The sequence below is a fragment of the Cricetulus griseus genome, chromosome 5 (assembly GCF_003668045.3).
Source record: "Cricetulus griseus strain 17A/GY chromosome 5, alternate assembly CriGri-PICRH-1.0, whole genome shotgun sequence".
NCBI lineage: Eukaryota > Metazoa > Chordata > Mammalia > Rodentia > Cricetidae > Cricetulus > Cricetulus griseus.
This window is the reverse complement of record NC_048598.1, coordinates 37,813,006-37,824,640: the sequence shown is the minus strand read 5'-3', so window position 1 is coordinate 37,824,640 and position 11,635 is coordinate 37,813,006. Positions and strand designations below refer to the sequence as shown.

Genomic DNA, 11,635 nt, shown 5'->3' with positions numbered 1-11,635 from the left:
GGATATTAGATGTAAAACAAAGGATAACCAGGCTACATTCCACAGCCCCAGAGAAGCTAGGTAACAAGGAAGACCCTAAGAGGGGCATACATGGATTACCCTGGGGTAATAGAAAAGATCTCCTGGGTAAACTGGGGGTGGGGAAGAGGGAGGGATTGGGGATGAGAACATGAGGGAAACAGGATGGTTGAGTTGGGGGAGGGGTGGAAAGGGACAGCAATGAAAGAGACATCTTGATAGAGGGAGCCATTGTGGGGTTAGGAAGAAACCTGGTGCTAGGAAAATTCACAGGAATTCACAGGATGACCCCAGTTGAGACTCTAAGCAATAGTGGAGAGGGTGCCTGAACCAGGTTTCTGGAATCAGGTTGGTGATTGCCCTAATTGCCATCATAGAACCTTCACCCGGTAACTGATGGAAGCGAATGCAGAAATACTCAGCCAAGTAAGTTCTGGGCAGAGCTCCTGGATTCCAGCTGAAGAGAGGGAGGAGGGATTATAGGAGCAAGGGGTATATGTCAAGATAGTGATGAAGAAGCTCACAGAGACAACTGAGTTGAACTAGAGGGAGCTCATGGACTCTGGGCTGACAGCTGGGGAGCCTGCATGGGACAGAACCAGGCCCCTGTCTCTGCCTCCTGAGTGCTGGGATCTGGTCCACATTTTTTGAAGTCAGTGTGACAGCATGTCAAAATGTTAGATACAAATATCTTTTGAGCAAACAGTTCAATTTCTGTACCAGCTCCACACTGTCAGGAGCACTTTCCCAGTGCTATGACTATGATGTATCTGCCAAAGCCCATGTATTTAAATGACTGCTTTGGGAGTTGTGAAATTTTTAGGGGAAGTGGAGCCTTGAAGGAGAAAGTAGACAACTTTGGCATGGTTCTGAAGGTTATATCTGACCTTTGGTTCCTATCTGACTTTCTGCTTTCTGTCCATCATGATGTGAACAGCCTTCTTTCACTGTGTTCCCAGCACCATGATGCTTTGTCCATGTACATGAGGATCAAGCTACCATGGAATGAACCCTCTGATACCGTAAGCCAAATAAAGCTGCCCTCCTTCCTTCAAGTTGTTCTGTCATGTGTTTGGACACAGCAATGGAAAGAAACACATGGGTAGAATTTTATTTTGAGTAAAATAAAAATCATCCTTAGCTAGTATAGAGACACATGACCAATCTACTTATACAACCTACTCAAGACTTCGAGGAAACTGAACCTGCATGGAACTTCCATTCTGCCACACAAGAAGTAGCAAAGGTGGCAGCCCCTAGTGGTTCTTTCTCATCAAGTTGTCTTGTCCATAGTGCATACTGGCCCATGGGGCCAGCAGAGGAGTCAGTGCATTCAATAATGAGGTGCTAGAAATGGGTCTTTCAAACTTAACCCAGAATCCTTATCCCACCCTCACAGTGATGCTGTTAATGAACCTGTTTAATAAGTTCCTTATATCTTACAGTAGCCAGGATAGATTCTTGCTCTCTGTAGCTACAACCTCAATATACTGTAATGAAATCTCCTCGCCCTGTATACCTGCTTCTCCCCGGTGCCTGCATCATCCCATGTATACAAGGATTATCATGGTATACACCCCTATATTAGGAGTTATCCTTTGTTCCTTTTGTAGAATTCTTTTTGGTTTTGCCATATTTAGGTTCTTAAGAAAGAGCTTAGCGAGCATTGGTGGCACATGCCTTTAATCCCAGCACTCGGGAGGCAGAGGCAGGCGGATCTCTGTGAGTTCGAGGCCAGCCTGGTCTCCAGGGCGAGTGCCAGGATAGGCTCCAAAGCTACACAGAGAAACCCTGTCTCAAAAAACAAATAATAATAATAATAGTAGTAGTAGTAGTAGTAGTAGTAGTAATTGTTCACCAGCCTTTTTTTAAAAGAAGAGAAGCCAGGTGTGGTGGCACACACTTTCAATCCTAGCCTTAGCTACATTGTGAAGCCAAGGTCAGATGAAACCCAGTCTCAAAAAGCAAAAAGAATTTGACCTCCTGTGAGGTATGGAGCACATTTAAAAAAAAAAAAAGCCAAGTTTCTTGCCACAGCATACATGCCCTCTAGTCTAGTCTGCAGTAGAGTCTTTATTCCCATATGTAATCCATGAATGCTTCATATTCCTGTCTGCATTCTTGTCTTATACATCCTTACACACATCAGGAATTTCTCCCCTCCTGTATCCCATGCCCTTTGGGGGCTTAGAAACAGTAGCATCTCTATTTGCTATTCAACTATCCCTTGGTTCATTACTCCCTTCCTATAGCTATGTAAGAAGTATTTATCAAATGCTCTCTAAACTACCAACTGAGTTTCTATGCATTTCCCACTGTGCCTCCTACCTGAAACACCAGTGGAGAAATTGCTCAGAAGAACCTAAAACAAGATTCGCCAGTATCTGTCAGGAAAAGGGCTTTTTACACCTAAATTTCATAAAGGTGACTCCATAGTGGAGGCTCATTTGTACACAGGGTTAATAAATTAAGACAATCTTCCACATTGTTTCAGAACTGACAAGGGACTAATTAAACTCTTAGAGGATCCTTAAGAGCTACTTTCTGGGTAGGATTTAAGGAATGACAAAGGAACAAAGACATTATATTGCAAGTTATGACAATGAATAGAGAATTGGATGGTACAGCCAGTGTGGTTCTAAGATAACCTGCACTGTTCTTCCCCAGTATATACACTCCATATAACCTTCCCTCTTGAGTGTGGGAAGATTGTTGAGATGGAGCATAACATCTTTTTGATGAGGGAGGAATGAGACATGGTATCAGAAAATCCAGGTGGGTCTCAAACTTGCTATGTAGTACCACTCCCTGTGAGATTATGGGGACCAATTACATTTAAACTACCAAGGTAGCCAAGGATGAGCCTAAATTTTGATCCTCCTGCCTCCACCCCTCCAAGAGCTGGGCCTGGAGAGATGCATTACACCAGGCTTGTGTGGTTTTGGTAATCAAACCAAACTCGTGCAAGCACTTCACCAACTGATCTACACTTCCATTGCCTGGAGCATCACTCTTTTAAGTTGTTACTAATCAGCTGACTCTGAATTAATGACAGATTCCCTGTCACTAGGAGGTTGGGAGACACAGTCCCTGCTTGTGTACCTGCTTCCCAGCAATAATACCACCCCATGGGAGGGACTGAGAATCCTTGATGGATGGAGGGGATGTATTTCCCTCATGAAGTTTAAAGTTTAGGGTTCCCATGTTGAAGAATTAAGACTCCTGTAAAGGTCCCTGGACTCTGAATTGGTACTGGGGCAGACCGTCCTGGATCAGGACTGGTAGTGTAAGTTGGTAACAAATCCTATGTTGGCAGTTTAGGAAGGACCAGATTTGGCTGGTTAAAAGATGTGCCAGACCAGGTAGAAAACAATGCCAGTGTGTTGCCATGGCAACAGGGGTAAGCTTTGCTATGTTGTGATTGTGTCATTGATCCTTATTCCTATTCCTAACACCAATTTTGATACTGAATACTTTTTAGAACATCATGTTTTAGTTTGGGGATTGAAGAGCTGATAAGCTATGGAATACACATTTACTATTTATTTTGTGACTTAAAACTATTTTTCTTCCAGTTTTTGTTGCTTTTAAATAATTTAAAAATTGAATAGAAAAAGAAAGCCAAGCATAGTGGCACAAGCCTGTAATCCCAATGCTCAGGAGGCTGAGGCAGGAGGATCACAAGTTTGAGACTAGCTGGGTCTAATGGCACATATCTTTAATCCTAGCACTTGGGAAGTAGAAGCCTGTGGATCTCTGTGAATTTGAGGTCAGTCTGGTTTATATAATGGATCCAGGACAGCCAGACCTGCTTCATAGAGACCCTGTCTCAAAAAAAAAAAAAAAAAAAAAAAAAGGCCAGCCTACATTAAGCTCCCCCCATCCAGACAGCGTTTCTCTGTGTAGCTTTGGAGCCTATCCTGGCACTCACTCTGGAGACCAGGCTGGCCTCAAACTCAGAGATCCGCCTGGCTCTGCCTCCCGAGTGCTGGGATTAAAGGCATGTGCCACCAATGCCCGCTAAGCTCTTTCTTAAGAACCTAAATATGGCAAAACCAAAAGGAATTCTACAAAAGGAACAAAGGATAACTCCTAATATAGGGGTGTATTCCATGATATATCCTTGTATACATGGGATGATGCAGGCACAGGGCAGAAGCAGGAATACAGGGGGAGGAGGGTGGTGTGCTTCTAGTTTCCAGATGTAAAAGAAACTTGCAGCTGTTGAAATATAATAGTTGGAAGGCACTAGATATTAAAGATAGAGGTGGGCAAACAGCCCAAGTCATGGTTAGGCAATGCCTCACAGGCTTGCCTAGAAGAGTAAAGAGAGTTTGAGCTAATATGTTGGGGAAAATTAAAGCTATAGATCCTTTTGATCTGGGAAGTTAGAATGTTGTTTGCCACATCTGGTGAGCCTTGGTTTGGTAGCCAGTAACAAATCTCACAGTTTAGTAACCCTTACTTGAAATAGCAGCTCAGGCTATTAACAGAAGGGCTGCCTGGGACCCTGTGTTGAGTTCTTTTTTTTTTTTTTTTTTTTTCTCCCTTCCCCCTCTTCCCATGCTCTCAATTCCCTGTGCTGAGTTCTAAGGACTCCACCCTCCTGTGATTCTCTCAGTGGGCATCTTCTTGCCATCTTTTTCCTGGGGTATATTTCTGCCTTGTAGCATGCTGGACTGCAATCAGGGTTTTTTGTTTGTTTGTTTGGTTTTTAGTACTAAATATCCACCTCCTAAACAGAAAGGGTTTAACTAAAATTTATTTTGGGGAACATACTAGAATCCTACAGCCATTAAGTTTATAGTCCAGTTCTCACGACACCATTTCTGACCAAACTTCTAGCTTTCCAATGAAGTGTACCTTTTACTAAATCCTTTGTTGTTGTTTTTCTGTTTTATACTCATCACACATCTCATGACAGGTTTGGTCATGGTATTCCAGTCATAGGTGTGACTATATGACTGTGCTCAAGTGTCAGTGACCAAAATGTATTCTTTGGTGTCTGGTTAAAGTGGGGATCTGATCACTCCAGATAGCAGTCTCAGAGGGTGACATGCCTTGCTCACACGCCAGTTGCAGTCTCTCCTTGCTATGAGGTCAAAGCTGTTCTGCTTCTTCCACTGACCACTGATGCTGGCTTCACAGATACCAGGTCCAGCTTGGGAAATGAAGGCAGGACAGGGGTAAGCTCTGATACCCACTTCATGTGGACCTTTGCCGGAAGGCTAGAAGCAATTAACAGTGGTTGCCAAATGGGCTGTACACATTTAGACAGAATAGCATTGCTAAGCAAAATAGGTGTTTAAAATGTTTAGTTAACAAGGCAGGGTATGATGCTGCATGCCTTTAATCCAGCGCTAAGGAGGCAGAGACAGGCAGTTCTCTGTGAGTTCAGGGCCAGCCTGGTCTACACTGTGAGTTCTGGGACAGCCAGAGCTATGTAAAGAGACCCTGTCTCCAAAAGCAACAATAACAACCACAAACCAAGAAACAGAAACTGAAATGTTTTAGTTAACAGGTCTGGGGAGGTAACACAATCGACATCGTATTTATCTATCGTGCATGAAGGCTTGGGTTCTGCCTCTAGCATCTCATAGTCTGGGCATGGTAGTGTGCCTGTAACCCTAGCACCAGAGAAATAGAACCTAGAGGATCCCAAGTTTAAGGTCATCGTCTGCTACACAGCGAGGTCTAGACCAGCATGGGCTACATAAGACCCTGCAATGACGAACAACAACCAGTTGGTTTATATATACATTGTTGAAATCATGTTTTGAGGTGAAATATATGATAAATTCATCCTATGACCTATTACTGTACCCACAGATCCATGCATGGACCAGTCCTCATCACAGAAGATTCTTCTTTCAGTAGAAGGGAATTAACAGACACTCCCAGACAATGAAGAGGGTGAGACTGTGGCTGTCTTTATCAACTCATCCTGTTGAGGCTCAGGGGTCTGTGAAGAGGAGATTGGACCATTTAAGGGCCAGAGGTGATGGGTAATTTCAAGGGAACACCTTGTTTCAGACACCACAGGACTGATGTACAAATGAACTCACAGGGACTGAGGCAGCACACACAGGACCTGCACAGGTTTAAGCCACATGGGGTCCCAGCACCGGGAAAGGGAAGTAGATATGGAGTTCCCACGCCAACCAAGAAGCTATTGGCAAGTGACAACTGCTGATAAAGAAAAAGTCAGTTTTCTCCAATGGAGTGTCGCCAGGTATATCACCAACACTCCAGGGCAGGCCCCATACTTAGGAATAGTTGGCCAACACAAAACAAACTCCATATATTTTATGTGGGTTTCTTTGGTGTGGAATTTTGCTTTGTTTTAGTAATGTCTGACTTATGTTTAATTTTTATTTTTTTATATGTTTTCAGGGAGAGAAAGAACAAGAAGTTGGATGAGCAGGGAGGTGGGAAGGTTCAGAGAGCAACTGGAGAAGGGGAAATCATGATCAAAATGTAGTGTATAAAAACTTTTTTAATTTTTAAAATAAAGTAAAGCTATTATAATATCCCACTAATTCTGTCTTTTCTATTTATCTAATGTGGTGGTTAGACAGCTAAAGTATTTTAACTCTATGGTGTAGAGATGGTCTAGGCAGTGTTAGGGTATGCACATTTATAAATGTATAGTGCTCTCAGCTGAATTGTAAGCTCCCTGGGGGTAAGAACTATGTCACCCAGTTCTTTACATGCCTTCACACACCCAGCAGGAGTTCAACCATCAGTAACTCCTGTGTGTCCTCCTGCTCACCCTGGAGTCTGGTGATGTAGTACAAATGGCCCAAGCCACTTGAGGGACTCTCAGGAAGTGGAGACCCTGTGATAGAAGGGTTGAGTCTGCAGTGAGTCTCAGTGCTGAGCAGCTAGACCATGACAGACCTTCACAGACTTCCGTGGGTAAGCGGAGCTTTCGCCAGCTCAACTACTCCTCAGTTACTCTGTGTTCCCAGACTGTGGAGCTGTCTGGAAGTTCTGCTAATCATTCACCACACTTGGCTTCCTTGTTCGATATGACTGTGGGCAGGTCTGCTTTAGGATGGACAAGTCCTACCTTTGGAGCCCTGAGAGCAGGACGCTCATGTGTTAATACACAGTGCCTATCCTTTGATGTTAGGCCAAAGTGGGGATCTGACCACCCCACATGGGGAGCCTCAGAGAGCAATGTGCTGGGCACACATGCCAGTTCCAGCCTCTCAGTGCTGAAGCCAAGCCTGTCCTTCCTCCTCTGACCACTTATGTTCAGCTCACAGCTGCCAGGCACAGCTGGAGAAATGAGTCATAACCAGGTTGTAGGATTACAGGTGATTGTTAGTTTTTGTTTTGAAAGGAAAGCAAGAAAAGTTTATTGAAAAGAAACAATTCCCTGTAACCAGGAGTAGAGCTGGGGGAAAAATGGGTTGCCCTATGGGTTATTTGCATTGTTCTTTTTGCTTATATAGTTTCCTTGATTTTCCTACAGTAAGTGCACACTAAGCAATTTTAAATTCAGATAAGCAAGGTAGGTTTATTTAGAAGGCAGAATGAAGCTTTATTTTCCCAATTTGTCTTTACACTCATTTCCCCAGCCTACCAAATTTCTCAGCAGCCAAAAGCAATCTGAATTACTGCCATCTTTAAGGGCAGAGGGAGGGGTTTCAGTTTTCTGGCATTAATCCACTTTTTGAAAGAACAAAATTGCAGTGGTCCTGTCCTAGAATGGCTTGTTTTAGGTTTTTTGTTTGTTTGTTTGTTTGAGTACTGGGTAGACTCACAGCTGCTAGTAAGCTTCATACTACTAGGTAAAACAACGATACCTACAGTGCACTGTGTTGTTCTGATGTTCTGTGGTGTGTGTGTGTGTGTGTGTGTGTGTGTGTGTGTGTGTGTGTGTGTGTGTGTGACTACATGTAAACAAGTACATGTGAAGGCCATATTGGGAACTGCCCCTCAGTCACCATCTACCTTGTTTTTTTGAGGCAGACCTGAGGCTCACCACATAGGATATAATAGGATAGGACAGGCTGACTGGCCAGTGAGCTCCAAGGAGCTGCCTGCCTCTGCTTCCACAGTATTGGGATCACATGCACACACCATCAGAACTGGATTTTTCATGGATTCTGACAATTGAACTCAGGTCCTCATGCTTGAGTGGCAAGCACCTTAGCAACTTGAACTGTCTCCCCAGCCTGATGTTGTGTAGGTTGGCTTCACTCCTGCTGTGATGGGTTTATCACATGACTCCATCAGAAGCTAAGGGACATCATATTTGGGTAGGAGTGGGAGCTCTGGAGTGGTGCTGTGATTGGGTATAGATGTCCTTTCTCCCTCCCCCTGCACATGGTTAGTATACAGATCCTCTGCTCTGCATTAACTGGTGGCCTGAACATGATTATCCAGAAGACTAATATTAGTCAGCTTGGCTCCTGATCTGTGATGAATTTCCTTGTTCCTTCAAGACTCCTATTCTCCCTAGAAAACTCTATTCTGTGTACCCTCTGCAATAAATCTGGAATCATTTGTGTACTGTGCACATACTTTCTGTTTCCTGTACCTGGTTTTCCACAATCCCCTTTGCCTGTGCTCACTGACCACTAACCAGTGCCAGTGAGAGATGAAGCAAGTGAACTATTTCCCATTACACTATAAATGACTTTTGAGAAAACTCTACCTGTAGTCGCTTGGAGCCATGTAGAGAAGGCAATTCTGGAAAACATTCAAATTGAGTTTTGCTGGCATATATACACCCTCCAAAAAAAAAAAACCCTCAAAATGTACCTCTGACGGTTTGTCTACAGGCCATAAAGATGGTGATGGGTTGGTGGTAGTCAGAGAGAGGTGGATGAGGTTGAAAGCAGAGGAGGGGAGAAGATTTCTCAGCAGTCTTTAAGCTATGTCTACTACATAAGACTAGAAAAGCCAGGTGGATGCTATATGGTCTCATATCTAAATGTTTAAATGCCCATGCCCAGAATGAAGGCATCCACGTTTACAAATAGACTGAAGTTAGGTCTGAGAATTACTCCAAGGATGTGTGAGAGCTTAAGCAAGCATAGGCATTGTCTGAATACCACAGCAACCCAACCCACCATTTCCTCCCCCGCCCCTTACCACATGAGCACCAGGCTGGATGAGAAGAGGGGAACTTGAGCCAGGGACAAGCATGAGCCAAAGCCCCTCGGAAGCTATGGAGAGGAACCCCGGAAAACCCACTTAGTTCCCAGTGTACCAGAGTGGAACGGTCCAATGAGGCCAAATGTGTAGGCTTGTCCCAAATGTTTCCTCTCTGTGGGGTAGCAGTGGGTGAAAGGAGATGATAAAACCAAGTAGAAGACAATTCTTCCCAAAGCCTAGAACTTGAAGCACCTGTACCTGAGTTTTGCATTTTGTTAGATTAGTAGATCAATGGGAGATTTTATTGGTCATATATGTCCTGGCTTGTTTCTGGTCTTTTATGGACTGTATAAAGCAATAGTAGTCTCCAGAGCTATGATATTCCATGACTCTCTTCTGTATCCTTCATCCCTCTCTAAGAGTAAGGGAAGATGGGACAGGCTGCGGCAAATAGCCCATACAGGCTGGTTGAAGACAGTGACTGGCTGCCTCTTGATAGTTTATGAGGTGAACTGTGTTGAAGGAGAGTTGAGATTTATGAACAATGGGATGCCACCCAGGTTTATGTATCCCAAGGAGTGGCAGCATCTCACCATGTTCATCCTCCTCACCCTTGATGGTTGTGTAGAAATTGTGAGCAAGAACGTGCTGCGGCAGAGGTGTGTGATCCTAGAAAGAGGTTCCACAGTCCTGGGCTTCTATGTGCTCCTGATGCTGCTGCTGTCACACATTAAGGATTCATCTGGGGTGGAGCTGCAGGTTCACTCTCTCCTCGTTTTGGTGGTGTTCCTGCTGATGCTGGTGTTGACTGCAGAGCTGTGGGATCCTAAGATGTTTCACCTCTGGATGATAGAGACCTTCCTGTTCCTGATGATGGGCTCATGGCTGATTCAGGCAGCCTTCATTTTGTTTAGACCGATCTCTGGCTATCCATGGGAAGATGATGACATCAGTGACATCATGTTTGTCACCACCTTCTTCTGCTGGCATGTGATGATCAATGCCTTATGCCTGTTGGGAATCTATGGCATCTCTTCTTTTTGGCACTGCTTTTACAATCCCAGCTTGAGACTGATGGGGTCCAAGGAAGCGCTGTATCATGAGAGCTCTTCAGGAACATTTTACAGGCTGCTGCAGGAGGCAGAGCAACAGGACAAAGATGACCAGGCTCTTCTCCCTTCAAAGAGCCCTGACTGTGACAGGGCTTAGAATACCTAGGCATATACACCACTTCATCTTCCTCCTTTGGGTTCTCTTGGGCACTTGTCATGCACCCCCTTCCTTGGTGATCTTAATGGCCCTATGAGACAGCAGTTGGTTCCAATCTGTTGGAGCAAAACTCTGAGTTTCCAGTTGATGCTGAGGGGAAAAGGGTCAAGAAAGGGATGCTGATGGGACTTGTGGAGAGGGAGGGCAGAATCCAAGTCAGGGGAGGAGAGTGCAACAGAATGACTTGAAAGAGAGGAATCTTCAGAGAGCCCAGAATACTGTGGTCAGAGCTGTTTCTCTGGGTATCACTGATTGCCTTAGCCTGAGGGAATAAAGATTTCTCATCACTCAAAACCAGAATCAACTGTCTCATTCTGTAAAGTAGATTCAATTCTTTCTATTATTTTTCAGACAGGATCTCACTATATTGCCCTGCTTGGCTTGGAACTCAATATATACATGTATACCAGGCTGTCCTCAAACTCAGAGATCTGCCTGCCTCTGCTTCCTGAGTGCTGGGATTAAAGGTGGGTACGACACAGGTTGAGATTATATTCTCTTGGGCTGGTATTAGAGCCGTGGTGACAGAATGCTTGCTTAGCATGCAAATAGCCCTAGGTTCAATTCCTGTACTAAAAACCCAGCATGGTGGGGGCATTCTGTCAATCCCAGCCCTCTAGATGGAGGCAGGGAGATCAGGAGTTCAAGATCATACTTGGTTACATATTGAATTTTAGACCAACTGGGGTAATTTCTATTTCAGTAATAAGTTAATAAAGCTCATCTTTCTTTTTGACCCCCTCCCCTGATCTTTAATGACTGACTTCATTTTAAATTTTAGTCATTTTTAAAAATAAATTTAATAGTGGCATAAATTTGCATAATGGGAGCTTTTCTAGAGTAGCCATGCTTGGTCATTTCCCAACTCCGTGCTTCAGCATGCCTACTGTAGCAAAGCTTGGTTTACCCCCTTACATGTGTAACTTACTACACACCATCCCTGGGTCTCCAACTTTTCCCCCTTGCATTTCACATTCCACAGTCACAATTTTGTCTGTCACTCGATGCAAGACTGTAACCCCTTCCACCTCCAAGGCAGTGAGCTTTCCCTGAGAGCTCACATGGACTTTGTCGGAGCACTGGGGCACTTACAGAAAATCCTCCTTATTTTTTCCGAAACAGCTGGCACTTCTGGCTTTGTCCTGGTTTTGAAATATTTTCCCTTGGGGAGTTTTCCCTCACCAACTAATATGTAGGTTTCAGAAGAATAAGGATTTTGTGGTATCCAAGTTACACA

The 11,635-nt window shown here is 44.2% G+C and overlaps 1 protein-coding gene across 1 annotated transcript; it reads left to right on the top strand.

Annotated features, from left to right (window-relative positions):
• The first annotated feature begins 9,420 nt into the window (after window positions 1-9,420).
• On the top strand, window positions 9,421-10,338 carry LOC100763875 (transmembrane epididymal protein 1A). The gene has a single exon (XM_027418100.1). The coding sequence runs from the start codon at window positions 9,421-9,423 to the stop codon at window positions 10,336-10,338; it is 918 nt and encodes a 305-aa protein (XP_027273901.1).
• The last annotated feature ends 1,297 nt before the right edge of the window (window positions 10,339-11,635 follow it).